The 23,637-nt window shown below is 39.7% G+C and overlaps 1 protein-coding gene across 2 annotated transcripts in view; it reads left to right on the top strand.

The window, feature by feature from the left end:
* The window catches only part of USP22 (ubiquitin specific peptidase 22), a 99,540-nt gene that overhangs the window by 34,178 nt on the left and 41,725 nt on the right, over positions 1-23,637 (top strand). The window contains exons 2-5 of one of the 2 annotated variants that reach the window (XM_034065219.1): positions 2,581-2,713; positions 10,834-10,947; positions 11,494-11,538; positions 16,137-16,238. In XM_034065219.1, coding sequence (XP_033921110.1) covers positions 2,581-2,713; positions 10,834-10,947; positions 11,494-11,538; positions 16,137-16,238 — 394 coding nt within the window. The remainder of the gene's footprint in view (positions 1-2,580; positions 2,714-10,833; positions 10,948-11,493; positions 11,539-16,136; positions 16,239-23,637) is intronic. The other variant, XM_034065220.1, reaches the window with a different exon arrangement.

Below are 23,637 nucleotides of genomic sequence, written 5' to 3'. Positions count from 1 at the left end.
CTTTGTTTTAACTTAGCAAATTGTTTAAAAGCACAGGCAGATGAAAAGGAGACAGCTAATCCAGTTAAGAACAGCCACTATGGGTTTGGATATTGATTTCTTCCCTCACTCTGTTGTCTTTTAACCTTGTTTTCTTACAGTTTTAGAGAAACTATCTTGGGCTCTACTCAGCAAATAGAGGATGTGAACAAAACCGCTTCCTTTAAAGAAGCGATTGAGCTCCTCTTTTAACTTGCCACTAAGTTTTCTTTCTCAATTCTTCAGTTTCTCTTAATCTTCATTGAAATGGAAACTCTTTTAGGTATGACTTTTCTGCCTTTTAGCCTAAAATGATTGGGGTTTTTTTTACATACTTGTTATCTGTTTACAATACATCTAATGCTAAAAGGTATATTTTTAGCTGGCTCAGTAAAATAGCTTGCTTGCTCGAGGAGTTGTCATAGCAGCAATCTTAACAGATAGGCTGATCCTATTTAGCTTTTGCAGCCAAAGAGCGACCGTTAGGCACCAGTTTGACAGTTCTGCAGTGTTTTTTCTAAAGATGGAAATTGTGCTGGTGGTGGGAAATATGTTATTTTTTTTGGTCCTACTTTAAAATATTGCCTTCTGTAGGTGTGTGGAGTTTGATTCAACCCGTCTATTTTCATCTAGCAGAACTTGGGGAGAACTTTGAACGCACACATGCAGCATGTGAGATCCAGCATTTGAGGCTTAATTTGTAGAAGCTTGGAAATAAATGGCACAGTGCAGCATATTGCAAAGCTGCTTTGGTTCCTTTAACAGCCAGGAGAGTTCTGAAAGAAAAACACCAGACTAGGGAACAGGCTCGTGCATCATTGATTCAGCTCTGGGTTTAAGTTATGATGGACTGGGTAAATAGAACTTTAGGGGTTAGTTTTGAGGAGTTGCACGGCCTGGGTTAAGTGATAGGTTAGTATTTTACTAATTCCAATTGTTATCATAATATGAAGGAAAAAGGTGCTTCTATATTGACAAGCAAAGGAATGGTGTTTCCGGGTGAGTCTGTAAGATGGCTCTGTAAGGGATCTCTGTAGCTCTGAGCTGTTAACAAGTTTGTTACTCTTACTTTACTGTGAGGAACTTCTACTGTCTGTATCTTCCAGTCAGATGGTATTGGGCCCAAATTGTTGTTGTGGAGCAGGAGATTTATCCTTTAAACTCTCAAGTCTTTTACTAGACTAATACTTCTTCTAAAGACTCATTAAAGTACCCAAGTTTAATGCTAACAGAAGGTTTGGGGTGTTGTTGGCTTAGAGTGCTTCATCTGTGATTGAGAGTCAAAAAGTCTATTTAGCCTTCTAATTGCTTCTCTCTTTTTCCTGTGATACTCGTTAAAATATATTGTTACCATAGGAATGCAAACCATCATATCAGCCTTACACTCATTTCCAGTGAATCCTGGTGACGTTCATCACATACCTTCCCATTTGGGGTTGCCCTGGAAATACTCAGCACATTGATTTCCATGCTTGGTTCAAGGCCAAGCTGAGAGTGGCACAAGAGACTTCTGTAACTCTGGTGTGGATTTGGTGTTGCATCACTATTTGTGGACTGATACGGAGATACCTAATGAATGAATCTGGCAGAATCTCCCTGCAGAGAAATTAAATGCTGAATACCAACAGCCATTTCAATGTTCAGGTTGTATTACAGCTTTTGAGTGGCTTTAAGGAGCTTGGTGCAGAGTTCTTATTGTGGTCCCACCACCCAAAGCTCCTGCCTCTTCACCTTTTTACTTCCTTGCCAGGCATCTACTTTTCCTAAGCGCTGATGTTCATCCAAGTCTGCTCATCCCCTTAAGCCTGTTAACCTGACCAAAGATTAGTTTTAATCTAGCTTCAGCTTCCAGGTTAGCAAGTTGAACCAGCTCAGCAAAGGGGTTGTTGAGCAGCAAAGCCCATTGCTTCAAGGTAGAGACTGGAAGCAGGGGGTAAGTAGATTTGGATGAAGAACTGAACAAGACCAAAGGCATTGAGACCTTGCTTCCCTGGTAATCGTCATCTGTACCTCTGTAATGTTAAGCTACACAACCATAATGCCCAAAGCTTTGCACCTCAATGGCTGTTTGCATGGCTGGATGGAGGAACTAATACGGGTTTATCTTGGAGGGAGTAAGTGGCAAGTTCATTTTACGCACATCTTTCTCCTGGCTTGCACATGGCTGTGCAGGTCATTCTGCTAGTGCGTGGTTGGTAGGGAACAGAAAAGGTGGAGTGAGGGAATGGTAGGATTGTGTGTTTCTAGCAGTGCCTGCTTATCCCACTTGAAGTGTTCCATTAAGCTACAGGCTGAGAGTTGTAAGCGGGTTGACTGTTGTGTGCTCTTAGATGAGACCTGTTCCCTATCAAGACTTGGAGATAAATGTATCGGACAAATGAAAGAGCTTTCTCTATTAATACATCTAATTGGTGGGTTTGTCACGTGGGGCAGGACCTGTTTCCCTGCTGGTTTGCAGCCTTCGAAAGGGAAGGCAAGCAGTTAGACGTATGTTCCTCTGTTCAGATGGACCTGGAGATCTGTTTCTGTCACTCATGCTCTGTTTCTGTTTTGTTATTTCAGGCAAAGTCGTGCATTTGTCATATGTGTGGTGCCCACCTGAACAGACTCCACTCTTGCCTCTACTGTGTCTTCTTTGGCTGTTTTACAAAGAAACATATTCACGAGCACGCAAAGACAAAGCGACACAATTTAGGTAAGCTGTCATCCTGGTGCTTTTAACTTGCTCTATTATCCCTGTCACTCCCAGGCCAGTAAGGTAATATGGCAGAGGGTTGGAACTGGGATGCTCTTAAGGTCCTTTCCAACCCAAACCATTGTATGATTCTGTATTTTCTTGTAGACAGGGAGATCAGTTTTATTTGTATTTTGCATTAGTTTGCTGGTATTGTTTTCAACTTGGTGCTTAAGCTTTCACTTCATCAAAGATAAGTTTTGGTTCACAACATAAATGTGAGTTATTACTGTTTAGTATTTCTGAATTAATGTTATATATGGTGCAAAAGAATAAAATTGGGGTTATTTTTCCCCCAGATGTGATAACTGGTGGGTTTAGTGCCTTGAACTAAAGTGTTTATTTCAGAGAACTTTGTTTCAGGAGGTCACGCTCACTTTCTTGTTCTTGCTGAGGTAAAAACCATCATTCCTATTGCAAAGAAGACTAATCAAGTAACAATCAAATTTGTGCATTTTTTTGTGGGTGGGTTTGTTTTATGCTTTATCTTGGGGGGTTTTAGGGAGGAGAGGAGGGACAGAGGGTTGTGAGGGGTTCATTTCTGTCTTCTTGTTTCCACTGGGGTTAATAACTGAAGTAATAAACAGTTTAATTCAAAAACATATTCAAGAGCTCTCTGGATGTGGTTCTGGGCAACCTGCTCTAAGTGCTTGTGCAGGAAGCTTGGACAAGGTGAACTGCAGATACCTCAGCCATTCTTTGAACAATAAAACCCCCCAAACCAGCCCTGTGTGACCATGTTTGATTGGCTTTTACAGGGTGTAATCTTAAGGAGCTTTTGAAATCAGTTCATTAAGTGAAGTTACTTACGAACCTTTTCCAGAGCAGAAGTTATTCTAGGTAAAATCTGTCAAAGGATTCCCAGTAGAGTGTATATAAAGGTGTATTAAACCCCCTTTTGTTCCATTCAAAGCTTATGGCCAGGTTTAAGTGTAAAAATTGACACCATAGACAGTATTTGCCTGTTTCTCTGTGGATACTGTGTAAGCACTGTAATATTTTTACCACTAAATGTGCCATATTGATGGAGAACCTTTTAAAAGAGCTTTACGACTGCACATGTTGTGAGTTGCTGTTTATGTATTTAGGAAGCCTCAATTCTTGAAGTTAATTTTTGTGCAAGGTGTCTGTTGTAGTGAAATATCTTCTGTTTCCTTAAAGGAAAAAACCACCCTGGATGGAGGAGGGAGGTTCTTTGAAGATGCTCTCTTGTTTAAAGACTGTTGCAGTTATTGCCATGGTACTAGACAATTAAGAACATGTCAGATAAGGTACTTCCCAAAAGGAATAGCCTTTAGATAAAAAGGGCAAAGTTAATTACACCCATTGAAGTACAGAATAAAGTCTGGTATCATCCCCAAAAGGATTCTTTTGCAGCCAAATATAGTGTACTGTGCAGAAATCCACGTAATATGAAGATTGTACAACTGCCTGCTTGACTTCTAGTTTTGGAGATTCCTTTCCTCTGTATTTTTAATGTATGTTTTGGTGTTTAATTTCCAGCTGAATGTGAAATGAGCTGTAAAAATATCTTGGTGGCTTTGCCTAGTGCTTTGTGTTGCTTTTACTGCTGCAGTTTTCATTGGAGGGGGGAAATAACATCTGATAGGCAAAACCAAGTGAAGTGCTTTGAGGTTTCAAAACGGACAGGGACTATTTTAAAACACTTGGTGACTTTTTGCTGAGCCAACATCAGTCTCCATGGAGACCAGCAGGAACTGCACACTTAATCACAGCTTGGAGAAATATCATTGATTTCAGCTCTAACAGCTCTCTGAGCACTGGAAGTGATGGTTTTGCAGCTAACTTACTCTGTGTTTCAAGAGGCTTCAGGATCAGAGCCCAGTGTCATTTTAAAAGACATCTCTTGTTCCTTCTGCTCCCCTGAGCAATAGACACACTCCGAGCTTATAGAAATACCCGTGCTCTCGCATCTGCTTGCCTATTCAGTGTCTATTAATAATGCTGTACTTTTAGTGTATTCTTTGATGTGGGTGACAGGTAGGTGAAGATCCAGCTATATGAACTGCTGGTTTTAATCTGCATTGCACAGTCTGTTAGTCGATCACCGTGAGAGATTGATATTTCCTCTGGGTTGGGAATCCTTAATGCAATGAAGTATCTTTATACAGGTGTGATATCCTTTAGAAAGGACTTTGAAGACTGGGGACTGTTCAAACTAGCCTTTTCTTGTTCTCTTTCAGTACTGTTCTCTTACATGTGTAGGCATCCCTTATCCCCACCAAATACATGAAAATGGTATCAGCTGTAAACACCCATGGGTATATCCTAGGATTGCTCAGAGAAGATCTGTGTCAAAATACTTTCTAATACTTGAAGAGAAGGAGTTCTGTCTGTATGAAACTCATGACAGGCACAAGCTTCAGAGATACTGCTTATACTGAGGAGGGCTAGATAGTCCTGTGATAAGAATTAAATAACCTCATTGACTGCAAGAATAAAAATGAGGTGAAATTTGATAATAGCAAGTACAAACTCTTTGTGATTTAAGTTAATAATATCCTCGTGATGGCAACCAGAGGAATCATTTGATTGGAAGCAGAGGAGAAGGAGGAAAGCATTTGGGATATACACATCAGCCATTCATCATAGCCTTTCAAAATACCTGCTGTTCTAGGAGGTGGTGTGCAAAGCATTGTAGGCAAATTCTCATTTGTTCCATGATGTGCATTCCATAGCTTAGCTCAAACTTGGAGTCAGACTGGGCTAGTAAGAAGGCAGCAGGTATTTGTTCATTACCATTGTCTGCTGCTAGAGCTGCTCTGGTAAGTGCAGAGAGTTGTGAGCTCCTCTTGGTATCAGAAATGACTCCTGAAGAGTTCTCTGTATGTCTGGAATATTCTTAGCTCTCAGCAAGCCAACCTCCTGTACATCTACCTGCTCATTGCCAGCTCTTCTTGCCTCAGACTCAGCTAGTAACTTCTGTGCAGTTCTCATCTTACTACTGCTCTTGTTGAAAACAGTGTTTTGAGGTAAGTCTCCATTGTTGATCAGAGGGGAGAATATGCAGATGAGTATAAGCAGTTTGCATTATATCCTATGGAGCAGCACAAAACTTGGTGTCTGTGATTTGGGGATCCTGCTTCCAAATTTCTGGTGAAAAAGACCCAGACCAGAAAACAAACAAAACAAACTGAAACAAAATCAGTAGGATTAAATAGGGAGCATTTAACAACTCTTCTCCTTTAAACCTGAATAATAGTTTGTACTATCAAGAGAAGGTACTTTAGGCAGGAGGATTCCACTCTTTTCAGTTTTCAAAGGTTTACTGCAAACAGGGAAGCTCTTGAAGGTTGTAGGGTCAGAGAAGGGCAGGGACAATACTTAACAAAAGGCAAAACATAATAGGAAGCAATGGGTAACCTGAGTGTAGGCATGCTCTGGAGTACAGTGGGTGTGTGCACACGTAGTAAGTAGTGTGTGTGTATATGATACCTATGTTTCTGAATGAGGTCAAAGAGCTGCAGCTAATATGCAGCTAATATGCAGCTGCCCATACTCTAATATGCAGCTAATATGCAGCTGCCCATAATAAACTAACATAAAATGTTTGGACAAAGCATGGTTCCTCTAAATTCCAGGTCTGGATGGGGTCAATGGTATCTTGGAGACTTTAGAGCACAACCCACAAAAACACTTCTTATCTGTTCGCTGTTGGTTTAAAAATAGAAGAAGTACATAGAGTAGAATGGTTTTATCTCAAGTATTAGGAGAAGAAAATACCTTTTCTCTTAGGTGCTGCTGAACTGTGGCCATTGATGTAATATATATTAGAAGGGTGGGTATTTGCTGCTTCATTTTTGGCACCAAAAGGAAGTTTGGGTTGTGTTTGGGTTTGTTTTGGTTTTCCTTCTTTTGCCCTCTGAAATGAAGTACATGCAATTGCACGTATTCAATGGCTTCAGGTTAGGTTGGACATCATATAGTGATCAGTGGGATCAGTCTTTTTCTTCCTTTTTTCTTTTCTCCCCCTTTTTTCTTGGCTTATCCCCCTTTTATTTTTCCTTTCCTAAGAATCTCAGACTGGGAGAGCTGATAAGACTGTTATCACCTTGATAGAGACTGAGAGGATAAGGGAGAAGAATGAGCACCCTTTAATGTGTCTGCTCACTAGTTCCTGGCAAAATCCAGTATACATGTTGGTTGATGCATCAGATGAGTCTGGGGCTCTTTTGGTTGTTTGGGGTGTATTTTTTGTTTCTTACTGAGATTAGTAAAGACACTGTTATCAGTAGACCTGAATATCTTCCAAGTTTAGGAATTCTGAGCTGTGATGCAGGTTCCAGGTGCCAGGAAAACAGGAGGAAAACAAGCAGATACTTGTATTAATACATCAGGTACAAAAACAAGTGAAGAGCTGAAGTTTAGCAAATCACTTCTTGTGAACTTAAGACTATTGTCTTAAACTGATTTAATGTTGAATATTTAAGGTGAGAAATTAGGGAGCATGAATTAGTTTAGGATGCTTATGTAAAGCACTGTCTAAAAGAATTACTGCTGTATTACAGAAGTAGAATAAAATGCAGGTGGCTTGCATAGAATGAGTTGCTTTCAAGTTGATAACGTGCCAAGATTGAGTCACAGAAACTCACAATGGAATTAACTTCCATACAAGTAAAAACTGACCTGAATTGTGAGTTGCTGTGTTTCATTGTGCTTCAATACAACCAGTGTTCTAAAGAAGATGGTACTGAAATATGACTCACAGATCTGTCATATCCGATGGCTGTCATATATTATGGTGAAGTATCTCCTTTTCATCTGAGCATCGTTGGTTCTGTTCATCTGGGTTGTTCTTAACTGAAACATAACAAGTTTCTTAACTGGATGAGACATGCACACGCTGGATGTGGCACATTTCCCTGCTTTCTTACATGTTGTTGTTAAGTTCCCATCATCTCTGGTCTCTTAACGTTTTCACAAGGATGTCATTGGTTATATTTGGCAAAGTAAAGCACTTGGGCTTAAAATAAAACACTTTCCTTGGCTCCCAGATAGAGTTTGAAGACCTTTTGCTGCCTGAATTTAAACTTTCACCCCTGAGCTGTTGTCTTCCCAAGCTTACTGTCACTTGCACCAGTAGATAACGTTGCTCTTGTTATGCCCACGTGAGCTTCTGTGATGCCACCTTGTTTCTCCATAGGCTGATAGCTTTATTTTAAATGAATATTGAGGTATCTTTTGACTTTCTCTCTTGTGTTGCAGCTGCTTAGATTTCTGTGTATGAAGAGGTATGCGGAGATCTGACTGGAAGATAAGGGTTGTCAGCATAGAAAGTGTAAAAGTAAACTTCCTGTGAATTTGAGGCCCGTTCCTGTTAGGTTTGTGATCCCAAATCCTAATATAGATGAGGTTTTATTCTGTGTGCATTCTCATCCTTTATTGTCATAGTGGTTTGTACTGAATCCTCTGGTCAGGTGTCTCAGTTTGGAGTAGAGCTTCACAGCAATTGAGCTTTAGCAAACCAAAATGTCTTAACCTGTTGATAACAATGAGATGAAATCTATTGTTTTAGATGGGCTTTGTCCTTTTGGTGTGGTGTGGTTTCTGCTGGTTGTAATGAATCACTTGCTTTGGAAGACTTTCTGTCAGTGAGTCTGTCCCTTCTGTGGTTCCTTCATTGGGGATCCTCTGCTCAGCACCCACCAGGCCCTATGGACCGGCTCCGTGTACATGGTGCTCACCGCAGTGACTTGGTAGTGGTTATTTTGCACTTTGCCCTAAAGAAAACATCCCTTTTCATGTCAACATGACCGGAATAAGAAAATTTAAGTATATTTCAAGGGGAAAACCTCAATTTATACTGATTGGAAGCAATCAACTTACACACTGAAACTGAGCAGCCGTGTTTTGGCTCTCATGAGAAACTCCTGCCCTTCCTTTGTGCTGTAACCAAGCCTGTACAGCTGCCTTGTCACTGATGCTTGAGGTAATTTGCCCAAAACCTATTGCAGTCTTCTTAATGACATTGAAAGCATTGGCATATATACAACTCTATTGTTCACTTAAGTATGCTGGAAAGAGGACATTTGCTCAAGAGTCCTTAATCAGGCTCTGGACAATTACAGCTCTTACTCCACCAGTGTTTGTGTTAGACTTTCTGGTTCTTTATATCAGAAATTCATTCTGCTCTGCCCAAGTGGTTTGTATAGGGTGGTCTCTTGTTGGTTTTGATCTTGACAGCTATACTTTATCATTCGTGCATGTAGACTCGGCTGAGAAGGAATCCTCTGAGTGCAGGTTACACCTACCCATTCTTGTATTGAAAGTATTAGTGCTCACAGGGTCTTATATATTTAACATTCTGCCAGCCCTGTTCTGCTGTTTGGAGGGGAGAGGGGCTGTTAGTGGGGTCTTTTAAAAGAATATATGGGGAACAATATTAGACTTCTGTCTTTTGAGACCCAATATTTTGGATTTCCAACAGTTATTCTTCGTTGAAAACTGTATAACTGGTAGTGCAGTAGATAATGGAGTAAATAGCTATAAAACTATGTCACTTGTGATATCCCCCACATACACACATGCAATTGCATAGTGTTGCTGATCTTCACTGCAGCCAAAGTTCTTATCCCCTTCTGTAATATTCTGCTGAAGGAGCAGAATTCTGAGCACAAGGGTGAAAATTGCAGTGTTTGGGGCATTACACCAGGTAACAGTTGATAGTCCTCATCCTCTTCCACAAACTGATGGTGATCCAGATAAGCAGAACAAAAGAATGAAGCAAGATACCAGCCATTGTGCAAAGTTGCTTACAGTAATTGTTCTCTATTACTAATGACTTGATATCATCATTGAAAAAGGGATTTAGAAAGAGGAGGAAGAGGAAAAACAAAGGCACACAGGACTGAAGGAGAGTGGTAGGGAGCTGAGAGGCTGTGAAGGATGGACAAAACATGGTTAGAAGGAAACCATACCACTAATGGGGGAGTGCAAAGACTTCACCTTTGTTTGCCTGGTGAGACCAACAGCAGAATTCCAGCTGCGTGGCATGTGGTTTGGCTTGCTTGTGACTTCAAAGCAATTCAGGGCTGTTTCTTGCAGGCCACCTAACGTGCTAATGGTTTCCTTTGTTTAATACAAGTTTCCACTGTGGAGAGATTATTTTAATAATGCTGTTTATCTGGAAATAAAAGGAATTTGGAAATAAATGGGGCCATACTCTTGAGGGGGAATGGGGATGTGTTTCTCAGTTGGCTGCTAGATGCAGATTGCATTTTAGTAGCTGGCTGAGAATTTGCTAGTGCCCACTGAGTTGGTTTTATTATACTTTGTGGCTTCTTTCCATATCTGTCTGATGTGGAAATAATTACTGAAAATCAGCAATTTGTTGTGAGTAGTTTGCACTCCCTTCTTCCTCAGTATACATTGAAGCAAAATATTTCCCAGTTAGCTGATCCATTTAATTTCTTGGCTTTGGTTTCTTTAGGATTGTGTAAGAAAACAACTTTGAACAATGGACAGAATTCTTATGTCCATTCTAAAAGGGTGTGTGAAACAAGAGTGAGCCATATAGCCCATGGAATAAACTGCTCTGGGAAAACATTCCCCTGCACAAGCATCATTGAGTCTTCAGCTCTGTCTTCTGTTCAAGCCTTCATTTGGGTTTTAAATAGGTGCTTTCTAATTATTTTAATGGCTTTGAATAGGAATTACTGAAGTCTTAGGAAAAGGCAATATCAAACTTACGTATCAAGTCTTACAGTACTAGTTCTGCACATATTGTATTCCGTCAATGTAATTATGCCTTTTGGTTACTTACATCTTTGAGAGGTATATTGTGAGTTACAAGCAACTTGAAGGCAGTGAATGATTTGTTGTCTTGCACAGTTTTCTTGCTGTACCAGAAGCAATTGAATGACTAATACTATAACTGGAGAAGAAATCAGGTTTTAATGTATCTTTTTTCTTTATCCTTCAGATTCTAAGGTACAGATTTGCCTCTTTGTGAACTACTGAGAAGAAAGTGCCTGACTTGGAAACCTGCTTTAAAATGTCTTCTAGTTTATAAACTCACGTCTTTTTTTTCCTTCCTCCCCAACTTCCCTTCTGTTTTGCAGCCATAGACCTTTTGTATGGGGGTATATACTGCTTTATGTGTCAAGATTACATATACGACAAAGACATGGAACAAATTGCCAAAGAAGAACAACGAAAAGCTTGGAAATTACAAGGTTTGGTTTTCCTGCCTGAATTTCTTGTTTCTGGCTTTAATCATACCTATCCCTCCCATTTGTCAATGGCAAAAAACCAGTAAGGGGAAGAGAGAGCTCTTTAGAGACAGCAGTACAGGCTATGGGAGAGAGACAGAGAGATGTCTAGCTGTTACTTTCCAGGAGTTAGACTGTTAGTTTAATATGTGCACCACACCTAAGTGTAGCAAAACCATTTCCTTTTTAATGGCAAGAAGAGATAAAAATACCTACCATTAATACTGCCAACCATCCGAGTCAGATCTGTCTTAGGTAGAAAATGTACCAGTCTGCTCTTTTAGGCTTATATAGGCAAGGAATCTGTTCCCCTCACATGAAATTCCACCCTTGTGTGTGATTTTTGTTTTTAATGACCTCTTTTTTTTCTAATAGAACGTGCCAGCTTACTTACACACCCTGTGCTTTCATGGTACACGCACAGTATCTATGTAGAAATATTGACACACAAAATATCTGTACCCACATTTGTTTTATTCAGTTTGCTTTCCCTAATTTTTTCTTTTTTAGCCTTCACCCCAACAGTGGTTTCTCACTACCAGTGTACAATGACAGGTAAGAGGCGTGGGCTGGCGACGCACTTCACTAACAAGCGTCCCTTTGCTGGTTATCCTGCCATTATAGACCTGAATCACAGTTACAAATGCCAGTTTTATCGTGCCAGTTGTTTTCCTCTTGTTTGGATATGTTCCAGTGATTGAATAATTACAGCAGACTTGATTTTGTATTCCCTTTCCTTGGTAGAACTACTCCAAACCAGACCTTTTCTCCCTTTGTATTTTTGGAAAGGAAAGGAAGTAGCATTTATCTTAACCTGAGTAGTTTCTAAGCATCAGTTATAAAAGCTTGTCATCTTCCATTTCCAGTGGCCTCCAGGGGGTATGTTTTCTTAAAGTGGGAAAGTGTGTATTTGAAGACAGATTACTTCTGTCTAGTAATGTCTCTTTACTGAATCCATGGCATCCTGTTTCAATGTGACAGCCTTAGTCAGGGCTGATATGACTTCAAACCATTCTTAACCTCATTTCCCATTTTAAAAATAACAGCTAACGTGGTATTAAACAGTTTTTCTGATGGCGTATCAAAAGTACAGCTGCTGTTATTTAGTTCCTGCTACAGATCCCATCCTTCTTCCTGCTTATTCCCATTTTGAAGGAGTTGAGGCACCAAATTAACTACAACAACATAACACTTCTCCGTGATGCTATAGAAGAGGAAGGACCCAGGTTCCTTATTTTTGAATATATAAATTCAAAGACTAATTTCTTAATTATGTTATTCTTGACAAATGATGTGTTTGTGCCTTCTGGACTGAGAAGCAGCCACTTGTCCTCCAGTAGACCTCAGGCTGCTCTAGCTTATGTTCTAGGCTAACTACAGGTACAAGATGAACTCTCTTGTCGTCTTGGACCAGAGAGTTGTGTGGTGGAGGGAAGAATCACCTTCTCTGTACTGGTTAGCTGACTAATGAATGGCATACTATATATGAATGTATATTCATATAAACATGCACACTGCATCTTCTGTCTCTGTAGACCAAATCTGTGATTATCAGTGAAGCTATAAAACGAAGGAATAGACAATCCACTTTAAATTATTAGAGTACACCATAGAGATAGTGTTTTCTTTCAAGTCATGGTATAAGACCTTTTGTTTTATGGTTTTTCATCATGAAACCAGGTGTTTCCCCACAAATTTATGTAAGGAATGAGAAAGGGAGATACATAGGAGAAATAATGGAGAATTATGTCTCTTTTTCCCCACTCCTTCTCCATTGCGTCAATCCATCCCCTCCTTCCCATAGTGACTCAAGTTATCTGAAAGACTATAAAGTACAAAGTGGGAGGGAACCCTTCTTCCTCCAAACTGAGTGTCAAGATTAGTACAAACCCCAGACTGAGTGTCTTGGGTTTACATTTCTATCACAGTTAGTTAACCTCAGATAGCGTTGGCAACTTCAGAAGTGAATCCAGTCTGCAAAAGCTGAGATTGGCTTAAAAACTGAAGTGTGAATGCTGTGTATTTTCAAACTTGGATCCACAGTGCTCGAAGGGTGTTAGTATATACTTTAATAGATGCTCACATAACAACATGATGCCTGGAGAAAAAAACCCCACAACTTTAAGAAAAACCCCAAATATCATGATTCATTTCATTCTCTTGTAATATTAACACTTAGTGTGATGAGTCCCCATGTCCAGCTGTAGTTCAGGGTTATATGATATAACTCTGAACAAGTCGCAATGCTACCATTGTTTTTTCCCCCCTAATACTGATTCTCTTTTAATAATGAGGGAGGTGCGAATACACAGAGCCCTTCATTCTAATGAATGCTTGGATTTTGGGGAGGGGAAAAGGGGGTTTTTGCTCAAGTCTGGCAAAGTAACCAATCAATATTAATGATTACTTGCAAAACTGACCTGTATAAGCTAGAGCCTTCATCACCTTTTCCTTCCCTCATCCATATGTCCCTGAGAAATGACAGTTTGTGTATTTGACCTAATAAAATGAATCCTTGGATGGAGATTTCACATGCTGACTTGAATCTCTGGCTGTTTTTAGAGCATCATTTTCAAAATGATGAATTTTGACTCTTAGAGCGCTACTTTCCTTTAGTTGTAAATGGTAACCTGTGCATGTTTTGTTGAAGGTAGATCATGGTGGAGTTTCTGGCATGTTTGTGGCTGGTGTTAAACCTTTCATTAAACCTTTTTCCTTCTTTGTGGTGGTTAGTTGTGTTTTGCTTCTGTTTTAAACACCGAACCACTCCTAATAAATAGTTCTGTCCTTTCTCACCCATTTTCAGGAGTAATAAAACCTCAATATTGCTGTTAAATTACACAGCTGGAACAAAACACTTTAATGTTTGTCTCTGACTTAACTTGTGCTCTTTCTAATGAAAGGCTTCTGTAAGAAAGTTTTCTGTCTGTTGTGCTCTGTGTGTGTTGTGGCATTAACTTTGCCCAGTTTTCTGTTTGATTTCATTCCATTGTAATTGAACAGTATTTGATTCACCCAGAATCCTGCAAAGTAACCCAGGCTGTTGTGTTGAACTTGTCTTGAAGTCTTGTGAACTGCTTTGGTTCCCATCCTCTTTAAGCTATATAATTATATATAGATATATATAAATATATATGAATAGTCCCACTGACATATGTGGAACTATTGCATGCCTAAAATTGAGCGCAGATGTGTTTCTGGGTGTGAGTTTTGTTACATTTGATTTAAACCAGGATTTAACCATATCCAAGGGGTTTTTACTACAAGGCTTCATCCTACTGTCAGGTAACACTGTGTTTGGCCACGCTTCAACTCCAGTGAACCCAAATGCCAGAGTTGGGATTTTACAGCTGGCCAGTGCAATAGCTGGTACGAGCACTGTGTTGAAAATGGTGTTGAGCTTTCTTTACCATCCAATTCATATAAATTCCTAAGGGAGCATTACAAACACAAAAAGGATTACTGCAGACGTCTAATCCAAAACTTGTTGCCAGCCAATGTTCTGTCATATGTGAACTGTCCATATGTGCATCTCTGAAGCTGCATCATTCGTTTGCTTTTGCCTACTGTAGAATGTATTCAAAGCATTGCAGCTGTTTTATCTCATCAATCGGTTGCACAGTGATTAGTTTCCTTTTCTGTTTTCCTGGGTGTGGAGCTTGATGCTGAACCTTGGATAAAGGAAAGGGACTGTATGATCCTGGTATTCTTTCTTATGCTTCTCGCATAATCTCTTGCTGAATCAAACCAAGTGAGAGATGGGTGCATCCGTGTAAATAAGACTTTTCTAGTCCTCCAAAATGTGAAAACGAGACCTTTTCTTACTAGAAGCTGGAGGGTCAGTAGTAACTATGAATTGAACATTTTTGGGTGGGTAGCTTCTGACAAGCAGAGCTATTTCTGAAAATGAAGATCAAAGAGCTATTAAAATTTCATGCACATTATGCAGAATGTGTAAGCCTCTAGCTATGTTTTCTGCTCTCCCTCTTTTCATATGTATGATTTATATTTTCTGTAGCACAGCACTGTTTCTGCTCCATGCATTCCGTGAAAAATAACTCCTAATTGACTTTAATCCTCAGTTTTAGAATAGATTGCTTGTCATCTTATTATTCTTTGGTTTTAATGCCAAGATGCTTTTGTGACTTGCTACAATTGACCCTGCATAGTAATTCCTCTGTGCTGCGTAGAATGCTGCAGCAGTACTTAGCTGATCAGCACATGAGTCTTCACTGTTGTGTTGTTCTTGTACCAGGTTTACACTGCACACAACTCTGTGCTTACTCCAGATCTATTCTCCATACTACTAATCTGACTCATTTTTACTGCTCTTTCCTTTGAACAAAATTAATGTATTGGAAATCAGCGTTGATGTTTAAAGGGAATAATGACAGATTTTAGCTGCAGCTCATGAGAAATAGTAATTGGAGAGGTTTGGTTTGTTGGTGGGGGGAGGGTTGTATTTAAATCTACTACTAATTGCATTTGTAGGTGATCTTAGGTCCATCAGTAGAGTGAACCTCAAGTGCTAGAACTTGCTAATGTCCAATTCTACAACAGTGGTTATAAGGAAAGGTCATACTTTGTAATGGTAAATTCTAAGACATGTAACAACTGTTTGGTATATCAAATTACTAAATACTGCTATTAATCTATAAAGATTAAACCTGTATCTGTCCATTAAGTTGGGTCAGTTTTGATCTATTTAATAACCTGTCAAAGCTTTGGAGAGGAGATTTCTTGGTTCTCCTGTATCTTCTCCTAAAATCATGTGGCGGTTCTGTCACTGACCTCCTCTGAGCACAAAGAAATGCATTTTTGTGTAATAACGGATTTACTCTTGTGCTGGAATCTCCTTTTAACTGAAAGGAGGATTATAATCCAATAATGGAAAACTTACTTGGGCTAGATACCCCCTATAGGTAAAGAACAGCTTCTCTTTTCTGAGTTCTTACTTGTTGGAAGATTGGTTGCTGTCTTTCTGAAGGGCTAAAAAGAAATCAGCCTCTTGCAGTTGTACATAGATTGAGCCTAACAGTTGTACATAGATCGAATCTAACCTAATGGACAGGATGTTGAAAGCTTTTACTTGAACTGAGGTTTTTAATCCTTTTACTAAACAACTTCCTGAAACTTTCTTTTCGTCTGCTTAGGCATTGGAGAGAAGTATTCAACATGGGAGCCAACCAAACGAGAGTTAGAATTGCTACGACACAACCCCAAGCGGAGAAAAATAACCACAAACTGCACCATAGGTAAGTTCTAGACATCCTTTCTGAAGCTGATCCTCAGCCACTCATATGGTCAAAATTCCATGGTGGTGTTTTTCTCCCATAAAGGTTTTTACCCTGAGGGTATTGTAGTGGATTTCCTAAATATAAGGATAACAAAATGAGTTTATTTCACACTGCCTTGTTCTCACTGGAGAAGGATATCGGCTCTGTCACTTCAGCTACTGATGATGAATCATCTGTGGAACAACTATGAAGCAGAATTGGGTTTTTTTACAATGCCTTTAAAGACTTCAGCAGAAATCAGTGGTGTTAGCTCAGAGATCCCATGCCAAGTGTATGAAGGGAACTCCTGTAGCTGAGATGTATCCTTACCTATAACAGTCTATTGGGAAATCTGGTTTTAGCAGACAATAAGCACAATGATGTCTTTCTGCTTCATGTTCTAACTCTAAATGGAGTCTCTTCAACATCATATTGACTCTGAAAAGATGTAATTTATTCTCCAGTGTGTGTCAAATAGCAGTTTTGAAATGTGTATCAAACATTTCATGTTTAGAGTTTAATAGTCTGGAGCAAAAATGTCTCTGAAATGATAACATATCTACTTATGGCTGGAGAGTATTTGGGTGAAGATGATGAAAATGAACAGTGTTCTCCAATCTCTTTCTGTTGTCTTTAGGGATTAGGGGGTTAAAAGTAGCTTCTTGATAAGGGCTAAATTTATTGGGCATTTTCCTATACTGTTAAATGCACAGGAACATTTTGATGGGGAAGGTACAAGGCTGAAAATGTATCTATAGACACTGGAAGCAGGAAGCTGTTTAAAAAGCTTATTCCTATTTTCTTAAGCCACTGACTGTTACGTGAACACATCATGCTTTCAGCACATTTGCTGTTGCCCAAATACACTGAACCATAATTGCTACGACTCCCTAATGTCATGTTTCTAATACAATAAGTCATAATTAATCCAAAATGTGTGTATATTTATTTGGAACAATGGACTGAGCAGCACAGAGTAAGTTGCGGTAACTTGAAAATGCATCTAGAATGGTGATTTTAAAGGGACCTATGCATTTGCCATAGTGAAACAGCAAAGACAGTTGGAAAAACATGTGGTCATTGAAAACAAGCAGCCTAGGAAAAAAATCACCAGGCAAAGATTGCCTGTATCATGTTCACCCTGTGTTTTATGAGGCTGCAGTATATGCTGTAAAGGCTGTTACCAATTCCTTAAGATAATAGAACTGTACAGGGAAAAACAAGGAGTTTGATGGAATTTTGAAGGTGAGCGTGACCTTTCTGAAGAAATGAGGCCCATTTCTGTGTTTCCCTTTGCAACTGGCAGGAATGCTCTGCCTACTCTTAAAGGATTTTACATCTTCCAGTCCGTTTCAAGAGGCCGTGTCTGGTTGTGTGTAATCTCATACAACACCGCACGGGTGGGGGAACGCTCATGGAACACAGGGGACAAGGGAAGTGACTGATCTCTTTACTTCTGCAGGCATGCTTTTAAGAATCTCTCCTCCTGAGCCCTCGAGCTGTCTATGTGCTGAGATTTAGAAAGAGGAGAGAAAAAAAATCAAAGCACCCAAGAGACATAATGCAGTTTGGGCTACAGTTGAAAGCAAAAGAGTAGCTTTCTTTCACAAAAATACATTGGGGGTTTAGCTGAAGGAAGAAAAGACTTGCCATTGTCCTTGAGCCTTTTCTCTCCATCTAACCCGTTGCTAAATATATATCTGCTTCAGAGTCTTTTTCCCTTCGCTTTCCTCACATTGACTTGTCTGTTTGCAGTTTCAGATCAGTGAAGAGCTATATGCAGACTGAAATGCTGCAATTATCTGGACATGCCCATTTCTCTCTTTTTCTAATACTCAATTCTTTTGACATCAAGTTTTTATCAATCCCATAGCAGACATTAGTGAATCCAATTTATCTTCTGAGGTAGGTAAATGGCTCAGAGAATAGGCATAATGTCCAGTTTTATTGGTTCTGAAAATGAAGCTGATGTTGATACCCATCTGTAATAAGCATTGCACATCTGTTGGTCAGTTCTGTTTACAGAAGAGTCTGTTAAAACATAACCAGCTGCCTTTTATGTATAAAATGCTCCCTGCAAAGCTGTTCTAAGAGGAAGGTTGGGGTTTTGCTGCTTTCTCTCTGAGATAAACTGCTGTCAGATGGGAGGTGGCGTGTTCAACTGCTCTGCAATGACATGAAATGGTTATTGTGCTGATGCCTGTTTCAGCATTTGTGTATGACAAGTGTAATAGTGTTATAACTAAAGTAGATGGGACAACACTTTGAAACTTGGACAGCATGACCTTGAAAGGGCATTTTTAACCTGTATGTGCAACGTCTGCATGTGATGTTAAGCCTGTTAAACTTTGTTGTTTGTATCTGGAACATGTAGTGAAATATGTTTTGCTGTAGCTTCCTGTTATATCTATTACATGTTATTTGCATGGCACTTATTTGTGTGAATGTTTTACTGTGTGGCAGAACCTTCTTTGTACCTAAAGGGACCTTTTAATTCCAGATTTGTAGCAGTGTCTTGATGCTTCTCAAAGAGCTGGATGTGTCTGCTCTTTTTGAGCTGCTTGAACATATATATACAGCTGCAGGATCCTTTGTCTTTCACTGGCACCATAAATTACATCTGAAGAATACTCAGTCATGAAATGAATATGTTATAATGGAGGATGGAACTGGTAGTTCATTAGAGGAAATACCGTGCAAAAGTCTGAGCTTTTGATGTTTCCACTTGAGTGGTAATTTGAAATGCATTGAAGATGGAACTTCTTGTTCACAGCCTCAAAAAAAAAACCCACAAAACTCAAAAACTCAACAAAAAAAACCCCAGCTTAACAAAAACCACATAGATTTTGCTTGGTTCTCTTTTGGAACAATGTGTCTTTCCATCTCAGACTCCTCTTTCCAACTAGGAAGAAGATAAAATAGGTTGAAGATTCAAGATTTGCTTCAGTCACTGTTTTGCCATTGAGCACACTGCTCTTCAAATGAAACCCTTGTCAGGCTCTGTTACTGGCTGTGCAAACTGCTGATTCCTGCCTTTTGGGATATAAAGGGGTGTTGCACATAAACATGTTAACAGTGTCACCTGAGTTACTCTGAACCACATGGAAAACACTGGGCTATCTACGTGCAAGAAGCTAGGATGAAAAATCCTCATATAGTGTGGGGTTTGTGGGACATTTCATATCCTAATGTCCTATCAGGCTTGAAATGTCAATGGAGTTTCTGTGTTTCAAGACATTCAAGAGGACTGTGTAGTCTACTCAAACCATAAACATGCACCCTTTGGAAGCAGTATTGGTGCAAGACATTCTCAGGCCTTGATGCTGCTTCTGCTACAGCATGCTGCCTTGCTCATTTCTTCAGCTGAGCTGGATCAGCCTGAAGGGATGATGTATTGTGGGGAATGCAGAGGGGGAGCAGAAAGTAGACACTGTGTAAGTTATTGTATGTTGTTCTCAGCAGCAGTTCTGAATCACGGCCTAGACTATTCAATTCATAGACTGTTTCTATTCATAGCAGTGCTATCTTGATTTTGGGTTGAAGCTTTCAAGCATTCCCTGAACACCAAAACTTTTATATGGAAAATTAGGGAAGACTTGATTATTAAATTAGATTAAATCAGCTTAGAAGGAAAGTGATTTTTCTCAGCCTCTTGTCTGTGAAGAGTCTGCCCTCAACAGGTGAGTGTAGTGACCAAACCCCAGGTTCACAAGCCAAGTGTTTTTATGAGGAGGTTGGAATGCCACTCTTAAGTGGTACACCATCTTTTGGGAGCTATTTTCCGAAGCTTATCATTATCATTCTGAAGCTGTCATTAATACCCCCAACAGATCAGTTCTCCTGAGTACATGAAGTATTAGCTTGGGATCAGCTGGTCTCCGATTACCATATGAAGTGACTTTGTGGCTAAAGATTGGTGTAGTAACAATAGGAAGAATTAGACTCTGTAGGCACTTGGGTAATTAGCAGGAGCCATCTGGGATTCCCATTTGCTGGCTTGCAGAAAGGCAGAGGGGATAGCCTTTAGAGGAGATGGAACAAATCCTTTCAGAAGGAATGATGAGGTGGGGGAGATGGCAAAAACAATACATGGGAGAAGCAGGTGGGGTTTGCAGCCATGCAGTGCTAAGCAGCACGATGTGATAAAGAGCAGCATAAGTGGAATAAATATTGCAGCAGAGCTCTCATGTAAAGGTGGCAAGAGAAGAGGAACAGCAGCCTGGAAAATACTTCTGGTTCTCTAAACAAGCTACCAGGAGCATTCCCACTTCTGCAGAAGCACCTTCAACACTTAAAGGTGGTGAAGGCTACATCAGTACCTGAGAGTTGTCTTTGTGAATCTACCAGCTTTCTGGTGTATTTTGTCTAGTTAAGTGCTACTTAAGGCAGCTGAAATGGAAAAGTGGAATGGAAAACACAGTTTGGTACAGCACCAAGTTTTTAGCTGTAACTGAAATTGCAAAGTGATTGATTTATAAGCAGAGTACTTCTATATTTGAAACCATGAGCCCACAAAGTGCACCTGCAATTGGAAGCCTTTGATTCTTAATAGGTTTTAGGCTGCTCTGTGATGCCGGAAAGGAAAACCACCTTTGAGACTGCTCAGGTGCATGTTTCCTCTGTGACTCTTTCTTTTCATCTAATTTCACAACTGGAATGGTTACCTGGTTGTAAAACTGTTTCCTCTAAGGCTGGTTTAGTAAGTTCCTGTCTTACCTTGTCACCAGCTCTGACTCTTGGCCTGACTTGTGTCATTTCTGGGTCTCAGCATTGATAAACCTGACAGTAAACCTAAATTTAAACCCCCCTTTTCCTCTCAAAGCTCCAAGGGAATTCTAAGAAACATTAAAGGAGTTGTGATTTCCTTGCTGAGGTTTTTAGAGATGTGCTTTCAGGAAGTCTTGCTTCGACTTTTGAAGTTGACCTCTGTAGCAATATAAAATACAAAGCTTTCCTCTGCAAAAGGCTTCTCAAAAAGAAATTCCAAATTTGGTGCTTCACTGGCCTTTTTATGTATTGATGGATAGTTTTTGTGTATTGATTGATGGTTTTCCAAGGCAGAAAGCAGTTTGCATCCCTGCTTTAATGTCACACGGTTCAACTCCCGTAAAGGTATCTCTGATTTAATTGCTCCTGGATAAGTTTAGGGACAACCACACTAGCACTGAAGTCCCTGGAGCATTTACGTGCTTGGAGTGAGCAAACTTCTGTTATAGAAGCTTTTGTTACAGAGGGTAAGTAATCTTACCTTTGCATTTGAAGAGTTTACTAATGAACAGTGCTTCTTCAGAAGGCTTATTTGATCTCTAGCTAGCTTCACAGGAACAAGGGGTTTTTCTGCTTTTACTATCTCCATATTTCATTGAATTGAATCAAGGAAATGATGATTTTTCTGAATATGAGTTAATCCTGTTTGTGTCTTCATTTCATGTCATGGTTTTGCAGGGATGTACTCTTTAATGAACATCAAGAGAACCAGACTTTAAAAAGCATTTTTAATGAAATCAATAAGACTTCATTATCTTTCTCCCTCCCCTTCTGCCATGTCTTAAGCAAAAGAACTAACAGTATACTCCTAATACCTGCTAAGGGTGAAGACATAATGCTACAACTGAGGGAGACAGCTTTCTTACATCAGGGGGCAGTCCTTTTCCCCCTTATGTATGCTTCCCCTTAATTCCAGCCACATGGTGCCACCCTCTCCTGGGCATTGGCTCTTGAGCAGTGAAGCTGGTTGCGGAGTCTGTTCAGTTCATTAAGCTGGCAGAAAACATTGTGCTTTTTGTTGGTGGTGGTTTTGCAAGAGCAATGTTCTTCTGTGTTACTGCACTCGACAGCTTGACAAAGGTTCTGACATAAGCACAAAGCTGGCGTGAGGAGGGGACGGCACAGGGACGGGATGCCTGGCTGGGAGTGAGGGGGAACCTCCTTTTGCTGGCAGCAAGCCACACTGCATCCAAACTGTGGTTTTCATTTGTCTACAGCAAAGCCAGCCAAGATTGACTACTCTTGGATCATAGAATAAGCCAGGAAGTGAGTTTTAAACAAAAAACAAACTTTTCAGGCTTTTTAGGATTCCATATGAAGATGACAAATTCTTTGAGAAGCTGACATCGGTGATAACGTGGCTTATACTGTTGCATGGTTTGTTTAATATTTTTAAAGTAAATATATAAGTAAGTTAATTCCTTTTATCTTTTAAGAGTCTAAAATAATGTATCTTTTCTTCATCAATTTATTTAGTTTTTAAAGCAATCAGTAGTAAGGCTGAAACCCAAATGCACTTGCATTATGCCATGTTCCTGCTGTGCTGTACATGCATAACCTCAAAGTTTGTGGCTCTCCCTTTTCAGCCTTTATACACAGTCCCCCTTCCCAAGAGGAACAAAAGCTCTTTGGAAGCAACTAATATACAGTGTTTGCCTATCTTGTGCTTGATGATTGAAGGAACAGTTGAAACTTGCAGGGCTTGTTTTTCAGCTTGTAAAGAATAATGAAAGGAGGATACCGATTCCCTTTACAAAGAGCTGCTTTTCCCCAAGGGCTTAGTCCTACTTTCAAGTTGAAATGCTATAACAAGTTGAAGTATAAACCAGTTAACCTCTTTTCTCTGGGAAGTAGAAGGCAACAGCAATGGGATAACTTGGAAAATAATGCGTTCCAGGAAATCATGGCTAGTTTTGTTAGGCTTCCCAGTGGTTTTTGGTTGATCTTCTTGCAGTAGGATGTGGATTCTTGAAGAAACCACCAGACCTAACTTTCGAGGATCAGGAGTATTAGCAGCTCTTAGAAACAAGAGACTTATAGGTTGTTTGTTGCAGTATCTATGTACAGAATAAATCCCATGTCTTTGCTTTGTTTCCAGTAAACATTAACAAAATGTCAAAACCAGCTTTGAGGAGAAGATACCTTCAAGCCCGGTGGTAGGCTGGCATTGGAAACAGCTTTTGCAGTGATGTGCTAAATGTGTTCTGAAGGAGCTTCTTAGGCTCAGGGGGCTGCTTGAAGGCTTTAGTTTGCATGGCTTTATGTGGGAGCAGTTTAGTTTAAAACAGAACAGGAAGCTGAGTAGAACCTTTGGGTATTTTTGGTGTCTGAGGAGCAGTTTGTTTTTGTACAAGTTTAAGAATTCTTTATGAAACATATATAAAAACCTGTGAATGGTTTGACTTTTTCCCTTCCATTTAAAGCTTGGTTTACATGTTTTGTTAGTGGGGAAATAAGAGCAAAGAGAGACACCAGGGTATAGGTGTGTGCATAGCTATGGTAATATGAAGTATTGCAGATTAAGACATGGTGATGTGAGCATCAGAAGTTTGTAAAGCTGGAATTCTAATCTCCAGAGGTATTTACCTCAAATAAAATTGTACCAAGTTAA

This window comes from Melopsittacus undulatus, chromosome 8 (assembly GCF_012275295.1).
Source record: "Melopsittacus undulatus isolate bMelUnd1 chromosome 8, bMelUnd1.mat.Z, whole genome shotgun sequence".
NCBI lineage: Eukaryota > Metazoa > Chordata > Aves > Psittaciformes > Psittaculidae > Melopsittacus > Melopsittacus undulatus.
The sequence above is the reverse complement of the archived record's forward strand: the minus strand, read 5'-3'. Positions and strand labels throughout refer to the sequence as shown.